This window comes from Lampris incognitus, chromosome 1 (genome assembly GCF_029633865.1).
Source record: "Lampris incognitus isolate fLamInc1 chromosome 1, fLamInc1.hap2, whole genome shotgun sequence".
NCBI classification, from domain to species: Eukaryota; Metazoa; Chordata; class Actinopteri; order Lampriformes; family Lampridae; genus Lampris; species Lampris incognitus.
In genome coordinates this window covers 125,000,087-125,015,550 of record NC_079211.1, presented here as the reverse complement: position 1 = coordinate 125,015,550, position 15,464 = coordinate 125,000,087, and the positions used below count along the sequence as shown (strand labels likewise).

General features: G+C 46.9%; 1 protein-coding gene across 1 annotated transcript in view; it reads right to left on the bottom strand.

Moving 5' to 3' along the window:
- pole (polymerase (DNA directed), epsilon) overlaps nt 1–15,464 on the bottom strand; it is a 40,311-nt gene that overhangs the window by 10,481 nt on the left and 14,366 nt on the right. The window contains exons 26-39 of the mRNA XM_056290234.1: nt 12,367–12,469; nt 12,149–12,229; nt 11,946–12,068; nt 10,945–11,154; nt 9,652–9,864; nt 9,385–9,528; nt 9,098–9,238; nt 8,573–8,726; nt 5,719–5,825; nt 5,283–5,459; nt 4,918–5,141; nt 4,448–4,668; nt 4,044–4,248; nt 3,610–3,783 (exon numbers count right to left, since the gene is read on the bottom strand). Coding sequence (XP_056146209.1) covers nt 3,610–3,783; nt 4,044–4,248; nt 4,448–4,668; nt 4,918–5,141; nt 5,283–5,459; nt 5,719–5,825; nt 8,573–8,726; nt 9,098–9,238; nt 9,385–9,528; nt 9,652–9,864; nt 10,945–11,154; nt 11,946–12,068; nt 12,149–12,229; nt 12,367–12,469 — 2,277 coding nt within the window. The remainder of the gene's footprint in view (nt 1–3,609; nt 3,784–4,043; nt 4,249–4,447; nt 4,669–4,917; nt 5,142–5,282; nt 5,460–5,718; nt 5,826–8,572; nt 8,727–9,097; nt 9,239–9,384; nt 9,529–9,651; nt 9,865–10,944; nt 11,155–11,945; nt 12,069–12,148; nt 12,230–12,366; nt 12,470–15,464) is intronic.

The window sequence follows — 15,464 nt, the reverse complement described above, 5'->3', positions numbered from 1 at the left end:
CATGTGGTCTTCACATACTATGAAACAGTGGAACATTTGCTGAATGTCAGCAGTGACGACAACAGGTTCCTTCCGAAATCTCATGAGCACCCCAAAAAGGCTATTGTTGAGATTGGGGCCCTTGAGGAGCACGTCGTTGAGAGAGACTCCCTCGTAAGGTGCGCTGGAGTCAAAAACCACACGGATATGGTCTGGCTTCTTTGGGTGGTAGACTCCAAATGATGGGAGATACCAAGACTCTGCGTCCACCTATAAGGGTGGAACAATCTCTGCATGTTTGTTGGTAAGCATCTTCTCGACGAACTCTACATAGTGGGCTTTCATCTGTGGCTGCTTGTCTAGAGTGCGGCGGAGAGAGTTGAGACGGCTTTGGGCGTACTCCCTGTTGTTGAGCAGTCGTTTCCGTGGTGACTGGAAGTGTAGGGGTGCGACCCAGCTTTTAGACTCATCTTGGCGATACTCATTGTCCATGATCTGCAGGAATCTCAGGTCATCTATCGAAGGAGCAAGCTTGTGGTCGCTGGCTGTGTGAAGGAAGACCGACTGACTCAGGTTCTCTCTGTCGAGCATCTTCCGTGTGCCATCTAGGGTAGCTGACACCAGGTAGCTGTGGGCAAATATCTCTTTCACCCGGATCTGGCTGCTGCATGGGCTGAGAAAGCTGGGGCGCCCACTTTCCAGAATGGAGGTCTTGAAAGTTCTGACGTGAGGTGGCTTGTGTGCTCCTCCAAGGCACACATCGCCAACGACGACCCATCCAAGATCCAGTCTTTGGGTGAATGGGGCGTCATGAGGACCGTTTATCTGGCTCCTGATTTTGTGTGCTCTCAGAATATCTCTGCCAAGCAACAGGAGCATGCCTGCATCCGGGTCCAGGGGTAGGATCTCGTCTGCAATCCGTTTCAGATGCCTGTGGTAGCGAGCGGCATTGGGAGTTGGGATCTCCGACCGGTTGTTTGGGACCTGATCGCATTCAAGTAGTGTGGGGAGAGGGAAACTGACCTTCTCGTCTGCTGACTCCACAATGTAGCCCCAGGCGTTTCTGTCGGCTGTCTCCTTGAGTCCAGCACATGTCTTGAGTGTGTAGGGCGATGGACTACTCATTACCTTGAAGATGCTGAAGAACTCTGGTGTTGCCAAGGAACGGTTACTCTGCTTGCCCAGGATGGCATACATCCCTCTGGACTCCCCCCGACATCCTTCAGGATAAACTTTGACTAGGCAGATCTTCGAACATGCTCTAAGACTCATTCCTTGTCCACATACTTCAGTGCAGTTGGAGGTGACTTCCTGGTTGTCCGCTTGTTCTCCCTCCCCGCCATTCTCTGAAGCGGGAGGAGATGACTTGGACTTCCAGGGAGCCAGACCCAGGTGGAGTACTGAGGTGTGACGGTCGCTGCCACATTCGTTGCAGTCTACTTCTATGTTGCAGTCTCTAGCAAGGTGGGTTGCGGAGGAGCAGCACCTGAAGTATATGTGATGGTCTTTGAGTAACTGTTTTCACTCTTCTAGAGTCTTCTCCCTGAAGCCTCTACATTTCTGCAGTGGGTGGGGTTTATTGTGGATGAGGCAGTGTTTTCCAGGGTCAATATCTTTCTTTTGATCATCAGTTTTCTCTGTAGGAGACACCTGCGTCTTGTGTACTGATATAGCGGTCTTCCTTTGTCTGTCTGACCTCTCATTCCTTACAGGTGCCACGTGGTATGGTGGGAGGTTGAAGCTGGGATCTGTTTTAACTCTGGCTTCCCTGCGGATAAAGTCAGCAAACACAGTGAATGGAGGGAAGGCCACATTGTTTTGTTGCTTGTACATGGATCCAAATGATGCCCATTTATCCTGAAGATTGTACGGAAGTTTGTTGACGATGGGAGCCACTCCTCTGGAGGTGTCCAGGTAAGACAGGCCGGGTAAGTAGCCATCCCTCTTTGCGGCTTCCACTTCTAGGAGCAGGTCACCCAGGTCGCGGAGCTTGTACGGGTCTTTGTGCGTCACCTTCGGAAAGTCTTCAAGTTTATTGAAGCAAGCCCTTTCGATTGCCTCAGGTGAGCCATAGTATTCTTCCAGTCTCTGCCAAGCCATCATCAATCCGACCCGAGGGTGCCGGATGTTGACTGCTTTGAGTCTCCGTGCCTGTTCCGAAGACTCCTTGCCGAGCCATTTGATGAGAAGATCAAGTTCTTCTCCCACTGACAGGCACAGGCCTGTGATGGCTCCGTTGAAGGTGGACTTCCACGCCCAGTAATTCTCTGGCTTGTCATCGAAATTGGTCAACCCTGAGGTCACCAACTGGCTCTGTGCAAGAAAGCTGACGAGGTCATTGGTGGTGGAGGTGTCAGGGGTGCCTGGGCTGACCACTCTGTTCTGGTTATTATTAGGATCACTGAGGGGTTGTTGTTGATCTCTCTTGTCTGCTCCTCCGTCGTTCTGCCAGAGCGGCTCCATTTTCATGGGAAGGGGTCTGTAGAGTGGGATGGATGTAGCAGGCTGCTGGGTGTGACTTGTGACTTGGAGTTCATGATAAGGTGAGGCATGTGAGCTGAATGGGTTGGACTTCAGGCTGACTTGGTCCAGTACATAGTGCTCTATACGTTGAAGTCGTGTCTGGGGGGAGAGATGATTAGAGGCTCTACTGCTACATGACTGATGGTCTTCGTCCATCAAACCTGACTCTAGTATTTCTGTTTCAATCCGTGCAGCGTCCGTTTCCTTTTCTACTTGGAAGAGCCTCTAGGGTGGCTTCTATGAGGACCTTTTCCACTGCTAGGTCAGCTTCCAGACGGGCCTTCTGTAGTTTAAGTTCCATCTCCCTCTGAGCATAGGTCATCTTGGAGATACCTGCCTCAGCCTTGGCTCGTGCTTTGGTGATGGCGAGTGATGGTTTGGAACTACTTGATGATTTGGGGGAATGAGAACATAATGAGTGGAGGTCCTCTTCTGTGGCACATCTTTCTAGCGCTTTAGCATGTGCGCCTCCTTCTGCCATGGTGAGAGAAGAAGTGTGGGCTCGCTGAAGTGAGGACATCAGGGGAGCGTGTCGTGGAGGCTTGCTCAATGCCTGTATGACAGTCCTTCAGTCTCTTATCCAGCCGCTCCCTTCTTACGGCTTGATGATATGCTGTTTTTTCACTGTACTGGTCTCGGAGGATCTGAGCAATAACCCAATTATGCACTCAGCTAAACTCTTCGGCAATCAATCATTTCAGGAGGCGGAGTGAAGTTTATGATGTTTACTTGCCAAAAGGTGAAAAAAACATTGCGTGTATCAAGACATAAGAAACAAGAATGGTGGATAACCTTTTGCAGCACACACAACGCACTGGTAAGATGGTATAACACCTCCTGATTACAATTTGCCGGTCGCGAAGGAAGTACTTCAAAATAAAAATCTGTCGACAGAATAAAGGTCTAAACTTAAACAATGACTAAGAGTCCAGAACACATTGTTTCTCACCCATTGTGTAAGCTCAACTGAAGTGACAATGGAAGATAACGGAAATCATCTTGAAATCAGGCAGATCACTCTACTACCATCACAATAATATCAATTCACAATCTATACCAAAGTAAATGGCTAGATTTTCACAGCTTACTGACTGAGAAGACACTTACTGTAAGAAGACCTTTTTCATCATGTTGTGTAGGGTGCGATGCAGAGCTGGGTCATAGAGAAGAGAGCTGGGGGAGCGCAGCCAGCGATAGAAGTGCATCACCTGATTGTCTGCATACACATTGTGGAACTGTGTAATCTCCCTGACCCAGCCCACTACCATGCTCTTCAGGATCCTGCTCATCAGATATAGAGCAGACACTCAGATCAGTAAAAACATGAGATATTGCCAGGCAAGCTACATCTTTAAACAATATTAATGGATGATGTTGGTGCCAGACATAAAAACAAAGATGGACATCCTTCCAATAAATCAGAAGAGAGCATTTCTCTCAGGTCAAGGTATAAATACTGGCAAAATCCTGAATATGGAGTACACATCTGAAACTCCAAGATGTGATAATTTTGATGGTCATGCACAAAGTAGGTTCTATACCTAAAAGTGTTTGAGCAGAGAGCTGTCTCATCATAGCTGGCCAACGCACTGGCACCTTGGTTCCCTGACATCATGTCCTCCAGTGAGGCCTGCTGGATCACATCAAAGCTGACACCCAGACTGGCCCCTCCCTCCATATCGTTTACATGCTGCGACTGCAGGATGGTGTTCACTGCCAGGCTCTGCAGGTCAAGCTCCACACACACTGAGTGAAGCAGGACAACCAATGAACAAACGCTAATAGACACACAAGTACAAGCCAGTTCTACCAACTAAGCTATAGGGATTCAGAACTCCTGTTTTTATCTCTGGCAGAGCAAACTATATACTTGTGCAATGATGTTTGTCTAACCCTTTATGGGTGCAATCCAAGTAGATAATGGAATTTTATTGGTGGTGCACACCTGTAGAGTAACACCCTTGTGAATTGATCTCCATGGAGGCCCTCTCGTCGCCCTCCATCACCAGGCGACTGTCATCAGCTTCCTTACCCCCTAGGTCGGGTCTGGCCGTGGGGGATAACCACAGCAGGTGGTTGTGCTTCCGTAGGTGTCTGGCTAGGAACAGGTCTGAGCCAAAGATGGATACATCCTGAGGCAAGTTTCCTACTGGCAAGTGGTAGTACCTGAGACCAAAGGATAGGTGGACGATGAGAGGGATGAGGTGACAAAATAAAATAAAACATCTGAGCTTGAAAAAGAAAAACTACAGACAGAAAATGCACTAGTTAAATCTTTTCCTTTTAAGTATGCTGTTATCAAGCCAAGAGTTGGAAAGGTTGGGAAGGAAAATCCACTGTATCTTTTAAAGACAAGTGTTTGCTGGAGTGGATGAATGTGAACGTGAACGTGAACCAGCAGTTTGGAATTCCCACCTGGCCATGTCGAAGGCCTGGGACAGGCAGCTGTCCAGGTTGAGGTAGTGACGTATCATACGTCGGGCGCCGTGACGTTGCCAGTCCAACACGTTATAGCTGATCTCATCCACCACATGCACTGGAACCACTGGGAATTCCTCCAGCAATGGCATCCCGGCCGCTAGCCGCCGCAACTCCCAGTTGGACTGCACTGCAATCAGGGTGGGGCCACGACGCTCCCCCTAGAGATAACAGTAAAGACAGATTATGAAAGGTGCTTGTTCAATTCATCATGGTTTTCATCGCAACATGAGGCCAATCTTTGATAACCGTGATGATCTATGTACAACTGACCAGAGTGAAAAGAGAAATATGCAATGTACCTTGTAGTTGAGCAGTATACGTTGCAGAGCCCTGTGGATTGGTTTAATGTCATTTTCGGCCCGCACATCAAAGTTGTGTTTCTCTGGAGGTAGGAGCTCCTCAGTAGTCTTTTCCAGGAGGGCTGTGCGCTCTGCTCCATAGAGGGTACTCAGGTTTGGCATCTGGTTGCTTCGGACCTTAGGGACAGAAAAAAATGAGGCTCAACCAAGATCAGCATTTTCTCCTGTAACCCAAGTATGTGTACAGCTTGGTGGCAGAGTGGTGGGAAAACAGTCCTTAACAGGAAGGTTGTCATTTTAACACGTCCCAGCTATTTGGACCAACTGGGTCCTTTGGGAGAAACTGGAGCATCTCAGGTGACAAAGTATACAAGTCAAACCCACAACAGGTTAGCAGTGGTTAAAAAAGGTAAAATTTAAGTCATATTGTTCTTACGGTATCCAGGACAAAGACGCTGGCCTTGCGTTGTGAAGGGATAAATAGACCAAACAAAGCTTTTTGACCCTGGCTGTGGTGGTACAGGTAGATGTGGCGAACACTCCCTGAGAAAAAATGAACCATGTAAATATGTTATTCCATAATACTTGAATGGAATTTTATTGCATTTTACTGGGTGATCTATAATGGAGAGAGAGACAGGAAATTTGGTAAGTATGACAGGGTAGCGACGCGAAAAAGGTCAGAGCTGGATGACGTCCACTGTAAAGTATGCCTTATATTAGACCAGTGGTTCTCAAACTTTTTCTGTCATGTCCCCCTCTGAAGGAAGAAAAATTTTCATGCCCCCCTGCCCCAACAAAATGCTGACAAAATGGGCCAAGTTTAACTTTATTCAAATAACATCAAGATCATGAACATTCCTCTCACTTTTCTTTCAGTAATTTCTGTTGTGCAAATAACAAACGCAAGTTCCACTTCAACTTTATCAAACCTCTTTCTGTGATATTTGTCACTAGATTGCTCCACCAGTCTGTGTTTTTTCAAAAACAGAAAAATGAGATAAAATTTAAAAATCACTGCTAGAACAATAACAATAAAGTTCAATCTGTGCAAAAAAAGAACAAATGCAGATATTTGGGAAAAATGATGAACAAGTCAATTTGTGAGAGCATTTTTTTTTTTTAAAGAAAAGCCCATCTCAAAGATAGGAGGTGGTGAAAGGAAGCAGAATGCCCACAGCCCGCTGTCCTGTGAGTGGATACTCCCTCTCCACACCAAGCCAAAATTCACTTAGTGTCTGAGCTGTAAAGCTCAGCCTCAGGGTGGAGTCAGATGTCATCTCGATGAACTGGTCCTCTTCAGCAGAGCTGAAATCAGCAGGTGATGCTGCATTGAATGGATCTGTCACCCAGTCATACTGAGCACTGTTGTTTGGGAAGTATTTTTCAAAGAATCCTCTCAGGGAAGAGATGTGCTCCTTAAGACATGAAATCACTGTGGTGGCTCCAGAATCACTGGTTTCAACAAATTCACTCAGCTTCTCAAAGAAAGCAATATTTCCTTGATCAAGTCGCCTGCCCCATATCTCAAGCTTTTGAGTGGATGCACTGATCTTGTTTGTCAGGTGAGGAAGGTGCTTGTCTCTGCCTTGAAGCTGAAGATTTAATTCAGTTTTCCAAATATATCGCTGAAATGGGCCAGTTTCATCAGAAACTGTTCATCACTAAACTTGCTTGCAGCTTCATGCATACGCTCCTCCTCCAGAAACACCCAAATTTCCTCTCTGAGCTCAGACTTGCAACAAGACTTAACCTCGTGAGAGCCACCTAGCCTCACTGTGAAACAACACAGCTAAATGTTCAGCTCCCATCGCCTCACAAAGTGAAGCGAACAGCCGTGCTCTCAGGGATCTTGTTTTGATAAAATTGACCACGCTAACAACATTGGTCAAAACCTCATTTAGGTCAGGGCTAATCTGTTTTTATACTAGCACTTCTCTGTGTATGACGCAGTGCGTCCACTGCGTATTTGGCAAGCCCTCTTGATTAGTGCCTGCAATCCCTTTGTTTTCCCTGCCATGGTCTGTGCACCATCCGTGCAAACGCCCACACAGTTCTCCCAATTTCAGTCCACATTCTGTCAGGTAAAGCCTTAAGAGCTCATCAGCTGTCGGTCTACTTGGGACATACTTGCAAAACAGCAAATCCTCACAGTGACTCCGATGTGACAAAGCAAACATAAGCAATAAACAAGCAGTCTTTATTGCTGTCAGTAGCCTCTTCAACTTGTAAGGTGAAATGTTTGTCTTTCAGTTTTTCCATGAGTTGTTCTTCAAGGTCATTTGAAATGTCACATATACATCTTGCAACTGTATCGGACAGAGGGACAGCCTTCAATTTTGCGGCGCTTGTCTTATCAAACATAGTTGGCATCATATCTAAAGCCGCAGGAAGTATGAGCTCCTCTGCTATTGTGTGTGGTTTCTTGCACTGGGCAATTCTGTATGCGACTTTGTATGATGCCATTAGTGCTTTGTTGCTCACTGATGCAGCTTTTACAAAGCAATATTCCTGCTGACGGTATGCACCAAGTTTTCTCTAAAAGAACTCGAGTGGCTTATTGACGTGACTGGGGTGTAATGTCTCTTAAGTTTCTCCTTAATTTGTTTGGTCTCGTACTATCAGCTGCCAGAGTTTACAGACATAAAATACACACTGGTCTCTCCTCATCTCCCACCACATTCACTATGAACCCAAGAGCAAGATAGGCTTCATCATATTTTCTTAACTTGGTTTTTGGTTGATTACCGTCAGCTAAGCACTTTGTCTTGTTTGTCTCGGAAGCATCGCCTGTCTTTTCGTCCCTGTCAAATATCTCTCCATTCTGTGAATCTATAGACTGTCTCATGAAAGCATGTTTTGTTGATTGTTCCACCGTGAAAAAGATTCTGACGTCAAAACAGTAGTTCCACACTACATTCCCTCCCAGTCACGCGTGCCCTCCATCATGCCTCTGTGCCCCCCCCCAGGCGCCACACACTTTGAGAAACGCTGTATTAGATCAAATTTAAATATTTCTGTGTAGAGGAAAGCGGACAAAGTAACAAAGATTATAAAATCACTAAGAATAAAAAACAGGACTTAAAGGAGAGAGAATTTATGATGCATGAAGACATACGTAAATGATAAATAAAGCTGAAGATCATACTGATGATAGAAGCAGCCCACTAAGCCACCATGATGTCCCAAATCAAAATGATTGCCACTTTTTTTTCTTTTTTGTGACATGGACGAGTGTGTGTATGTGTTAAGTTTAAGGTAACACTGCCAGTTTATGAGACAAGTCGTACCAGGTTCCAGGTAGCTGAACTGGGCCAGAGATCTCATCTCCAGATGCTCCAGATCAAAAGTGTCTGCCTCCCTGCCACCCAGATCCCGCACCACCTGCTTGTTGACCATGCACATACAGCCCAGCTGCACCAGGGCACGGAACAGCAAGGGGACCTGGAAGAGAGCACACAAGATCACATGGTGTACATGTGGACAAACATGGATTTGAACAACTAACAAACCAATTGGCACATGGATGATATCATATGGCTAAGAAAAAAAAAAAACAGTATTTGAAGTAGAGGATTTATGATTCAATCGACAAATACAGCTGGTGAACATACTGAGGATAAAAGCAGCCAAGTAAGTTACCAAGATGCCCCGAATCAAAATTATTGAGATAGTTTTTTTCTTTTGTGTGTGCATGCATTTTCTCTGTGATATTGGTGCTACTAAACTCAGGTTATTTGCCAACTGATACACAATTCAAAGACAAACACATGCAGGATGGCATTATTAAGGCACCACTAGCCGGTAAATGATACCTGAGTTTCGTAGACCCCCTCAATGTCCGGGGCTGAGAGATCGGCGTTGATCTCATTGATATGCTCCTGGTACATGTCTTCTGATACAGAATATTCATACAAGTAGTAAACCATGTTGGAGCGAGGCAGCATTCGGTTGACCTGAAGACATAAGACTTGTCAAGATTTACCCTTGTAAATCTTTTGTCACCATCCTAATCCATGGTTAGAAAGTATGCGTCATAATTACAATGGATTTTCTTAAATGTGCAGCTGATTGATGATTGAAAAGCCATTTATTTATGTACCTTTTTGTATATGGCTCCGTCTTCCTGCTTAGGGACTTTCTGATTGACATAGAAGACCCGTGGGATGCTGAGCTTCATACAGTGGAGGTCATTACCAATCACAGCCCACAACTTGTAGAGACCGGGGTGACCTGTCTCAGCAATCTGGGAGGCAGGAAACACGATATCTGCTTAGACAAGCAGTTTCTTTTTGTAAATCAACAACACTAAATGTTTTATATGACCCAATCTACTGTAAATTTCTGTTCAATTTTAACTGTGGGCAACCTGTACAATCTGCCAAGGCATGTCCAGGATGCTGCGGGCTGTTCTGCGTAGGAAGTTGCCCAGGCCTGAGGTGGGGCCATCTCTGATCACCCCTCCTCCAACTGGCTGGGCCTCTCCATCCAATAATTTCCTCTTCTTCTTCTTCTCCTTCCTCTGCTTCAGCTGCAGCTCCCACTTTTTCTTATGATAGCGAAGCCACACTAGACGCTCCTCCTGTACAGACAGAAACCCAAAAGATGAGACACCAATAAAGGGCAAGGACTTTTTCGTTAAAACTCTAGTATAAACATGAATATTTGGTCACACTGCTGCCATTATAAGACTTTTGCATAGCGCCCAAGTCAATTGAACAGAAAATATGAAAAAAAAAAGTTTTTTTTAATAAGCAGTGCTCAAGTTAAAAAAAAAAATCTACCTAATATAAACATGTTGCCTGTCAATTTGTGGATACCTCCTAGGTAGACCCTTGCACAAATGCGACCAAGTCTAATATGAACTTGCACTTTCCTAAAAGAAACAGTTGGCTACGCGACCTTTTTGGTTGCAGTCTAGTAGCTTTGCATTCACTAATGTTCCAGAAAACCACAGTCAGGTCAGAGACAGCGATCAGGTCAGAGACAGAGAGAGCGAGACAGAGCAAGAGACAGAGCGCGAGAGAAGCGTCGGTCAAGCGAACTAGAGAGTGAATGAAGAGAGGGAGCAGTGGTAGCGAGCACAAACGTTTTTTGTTTTTTTGTGCCGTTCTGGTCACTGCTCCACCCCCTCTGCTGACCTGGGTAGGGCTGCAGACTACTAAATGTCTCCATCGATACATGTGGAGTCGCCAGCCGCTTCTTTTCACCTGACAGTGAGGAGTTTCGCCAGGGGGATGTAGCATGTGGGAGGATCACGCTATTCCCCCCAGTTCCCCCTCCCCCCGAACAGGCGCCCCGACCAACGAGAGGAGGCGCTACTGCAGCGACCAGGACACATAACCACATCCGGCTTCCGGATGTGGTTATGTCCCTACAGACACGGCCAATTGTGTCTGTAGGGACGCCCGGCCAAGCTGGAGATAACATGGGGATTCAATCTGGCGATCCCCGTGTTGGTAGGCAACGGAATAGACCGCCATGCTACCCGGACTTCTTCAAAGGTTTTGAATCACTGCAACCACAAGAGGATCTTGATCATTCAGTCATAACTGCACAAAAAATATTGGGCTGATGGGTCCAACAGTATGTGAGATTAGCTGCGGACAAATCCCCTCCAGACTACCGCCTGACAGAGATAATAAAGAAGCTGCTTGCTTACTCGTGTTGCTCCCATTGGTGGTGGCGGTCCCAGAATCTCCCTCCAAGATTGTATGAGCTCCAAATCCTGGGACTCCACCTGGCTGTCCTCGCCCTGGGACACCCGTTTACGCTTGGTACTGATTAAGATGGCTGGCTGCAGCGGCCTGGCCTGCATCCCAAAATCTTCCATATCTGCAGCTTCGCCTGGCTCAAGAGTCTGGTGGGCCACCTGACAGGGAGAAAGAAGGCCTCTGAGAGACAAGATGTGGAGCGCAGTTTGGGATGGCCAGGGAGACCTAGTGGTTGGAGAGACTATTCTATACCTGGAGGGCCTGACTGCTGCTCCCTCCACCATCAACAAGAATCCTCCTGTTGAAGTGTCCTTGAGTAAAACACTAAATCCTTAAGAAGGGCACTATTCTGTAGCCGAACCAGTGCTTTAATCTGCCCTGGAAGAGTGCCAGTGAAAAAACATTTTTTCCTACCAGAGATCAACCAAGTATCTCATTGGTCAGAGGGTGAGTGTCATGTAAGCATAGTGTGAAGTTGAAGTTTTTTTTTTGTTTTGCATTTTCCCCCTTTTCTCCCCAACTTTATCCCGCCAATTACCCCACTCTTCCAAGCCATCCCAGTCGCTGCTCTGCCCCATCTGCTGATCCGGGGAGGGCTGCAGACTACTACATGCCTCCTTCGATACATGTGGAGTCGCCAGCTGCTTCTTTTCACCTGACAGTGCGGAGTTTCGCCAGGGGGACGTAGCGCGTGGGAGGATCACACTATTCCCCCCAGAACAGGCGCCCAAACCGACCAGAGAAGGCGCTAGTGCAGCGACTAGGACACACACCCACATCCGGCTTCCCACCGACAGACACAGCCAATTGTGTCTATAGGGACGCCCGACCAAGCCGGAGGTAACACGGGGATCCGAACCAGCGATCCCTGCTACTCTACACGTACGCCCAAGGTTGAAGTTTTGCTGTGATGCATGACCATCATGACTATTCCTTGCAGTGAACCTACCTGTCTCTTGCCCTCACTGATGAATAGCTCACTGATCTTCTTCTGCTTGTAGATGTCATTCTTCTCCAGAAGTTTCTTGTGAAGCCAGTCAGGGTGCCTAACTCTGGGTACTGGATTCTTTACCTTGTGATGAACAGAAACAACACTATTATCTCCAACTGTACATAAAGCAGAATAAATCCAATTAAATGTTTTTCTTTTACCTGTTGCAAAGCTGCTGGAATGGTAATGATTTTTTGGATTGCACTTCCCAGCCTCTCAATGTAGTAGCTCCAGTCAAGAATCTGGATGGCAAATGTTATTTTTAATATTAGGAGAACACACAAACAGGCCTGCATTTACACAGTAAACAAAGACTGCCAATTGGTTATCTATGCGTCTAATATCCATGAAGTATAAGAACGTCTCTCTCAAGACTTACAGTGCGGATGTCCAAGTCACTCAGGGTGGGCATCTTCAGCCACTTACGAAGGAAATGCTTCTTTACACTGGGCTCAGCTTGGAAGATGGCCAGGGGTATGGCCCTGATGGCGAGAACCACAACTCATTCATTGTCATAATTTGTAATTTCTCCTCTCATACTATTTGTGACAATAGCAGCCTTAAAATTAGAGAACTAAGTATCTGACCAGACCAACTGGGTGAACCTGGGTGGAGGAAGAAGGTAAGCAATGCTCTGTGCCCTATTTAAACAATCTATAGCGCACAGTCTTAAGTGCATGGCACAAGTGTATTTAGGGCATGTCCAAATCCACTTTTGGTGCATAATCTGGGCGCAAAGTAAGGTGCAAGGCGCAAAGGGGTTTTACTTAATCTCGTAATTAATCATAGGTGTGTTTTGGGCGTAACATGAATCAAACCAATCAGTGTCATCTCCCATTCCCTTTAAAAGCCAGATGTGCATGTATCTTGGTGCATTACGATTTAAATGGCAGATCCTGCAAGTTGGAGAAACGAACAGTTTTCTGCTGAGGAAATGGATCTGCTCGTGCATCAAGTGAAAGCGCGCACGAGAAGATCATCTACAGGAGCAGCAGGAATCCACCAAAGCTCGGACTCCATTTTGACATTTATTTTTTAAATATAATGATGTACACAAATATCTTTCACATTGTAATGTTTTTAGTTGTAATCTTTGAATGTTTGTGCGCTGCTGTGCATCCCTGTGTGTGTAACAAGCAGAGTGTATGAGTAGGGCCCTACCAAATTCACGGCCGTGAAAATCGCGTCACGGACCGTGAAATCAGCCTCTTCCCGTGTAATTGACCATTTGCCGTGAAATGCAGTGAAATGCAGAATTTAAGTGCACAACCAGTTCGAGAAAATACTGTGCTGACATGATTGACATTTTGGATGCGCGAATAAAAGCATTCACGTGTCTAAGACATTGATTGGTTAAATGAGCATCCGGGGTGGTCGCAAGGATCATTGTTGTTACTAGCATAGTTTGAGTTAGCTGTCGCCAGCATGTTAGCTTAGGCCCTAACGTGTTTCAGTAGGCTATCTTATAAAGAATGACACAAACACGAGTTGCTCAGTGCAGCCAAGTATAATCAAAAGTGTTGTAACATGTTCCTGAGCGCGGGTCATGTGTATCTAGGGTAAACTAGTGGATAGCCGATGGCATCGATTTATCTAGACCCGTAACATCCTCCTTTTCCAAGTATAAACACATACACATGAAGTTAGTGCAAAATAAAATTACTTTCATATACGAACAACCAATAACAATGCAACAGCAGTAAATCTCTTCATATCCCATACCAGTGTAATAACCACAGTAGCGTATGATAACCTTTCTCCTCTTTTCCCCCTCTCTCCCACATAGCAACCATCAACATTATTCAGATTACATAGTGAGTTTCAGTGGAGGTATAGACAGCCGTCCAACCCTTGTGTAAGTGTGTCCATCCGAACGCGGAGCGCCAACAGGAGTAGATGGCGCCTTGGGCATGGACCTGATGGGGCTCGGCTCGAACACAGCCTGAGGGGTCTCAATGACAGTTTCTGTAGCTGGATCCCCGTCCGGTGTGTGTGCCGCAGCGGATTCAACAGGATCGTGCGCGGCTCGTGCAGCTGGCTCAGCCACTCTGAGATCGATCCTGTTACGACGGTACAGGGAGCCATCAATGTCCACAAGATAAGACTTCGGCGCAACCCTGCGGAGACAAGTTCCGACTCTCCAGCGGCCAGTGTTATCACCTGGCAGGGGCTTCATCCGTACGACTTCCCCAATTTCAAGTACCGGCAATTCACGGGCAGATCTGTCATAGAAGGATTTGGCGAGTTGCTTCCTGTGGCGCAGCTTTTCAGTGACGCCCACGACAACAGCTGGTTCCAGGAGCTTGCTTGCCGCCGGGATGGACGTCTTCAACCGGCGGGACATGAGGCGTTGTGCTGGGCTGCTGCCCATGTTTTCCGTAGGTGTATTCCTCCAGTGAAGCACGGCTTTCCAGGGGTCTTCACCATCATGCGCGGCCTTACGCAGAAGATTTTTTACAATCTTCACGGCCGACTCGGCCTTGCCATTCGCTTTCGGGTGTCTGGGAGAGGAGGTCACGTGCTCAAATTCCCACTCAGAAGCGAATCGTGTGAACTGAGCTGTGAACTGAGGGCCGTTGTCTGTAATAACCTTCTCTGGCTGACCATGTCGGGCGAACTGTGCCTTACATCGCTTGATGACTGTCTCTGCAGACATGTCGGGTAGAAGCTCAATCTCCCAAAAATCGGAATAGTGGTCGACTATTAGGAGATAGTCTTTCTGTCTGAAGCTGAATAGGTCCATGCTCAAGACCTGCCATGGCCTGGTTGGTACTTCGTGAGAGAGCATGGTCTCCTTTTGCTGATTGTGGGCGTACACATTGCAGGTCGAGCAGCTGCTTACAAAGTCCTTTATCTCTGACTGCATGTTGGGCCAGTACAATGTCTCTTGAGCGTGTCGGTAGCATGCATCACCCCCTATGTGACTTGAATGTATGCGCGTCAACATTTCTGGGCGGAGTGACTTTGGGACGATGACTTTTTGCCCCCGGAACAGAACTCCGTTCTGCACACTGATTTCATCCCTGAAGGGCCAGTACTCCCTAGCGATGAGGGGCGCTTCCTCCTTTACATCTGGCCAGCCCACGAGAACAGTGTTCTTCAGTGCCTGTAAGCATTCATCTCTGTCGGTGTGTCGTCTGATCTGTTCCAGCCGCTGGTTAGTCACATTCAGGTACTCTGCCTGGTTCACGTGCTGTATGTCTTCCTGCTCTTGTTGCAGAGAGCAGATAGCGTGTCGCTGATATGCAGTCCCTCTGCCGGAGCATCCAGCCGTAGCTCTGCTGAGCGTGTCGCTTATGAACATCTCTGGGCCTGGTTTGTAGATTACCCTCAGGTCGTAGTTCTGCAGAGTCATGAGAATGCTCTGGAGTCTCTTGGGCGCATTGAGAAGTGGCTTGCGGAAAATAGAGATCAGAGGCTTATGGTCCGTCTCTGCTGTGATTGGGTCGCGGCCATATAGGTAATGGTGAAACCTCT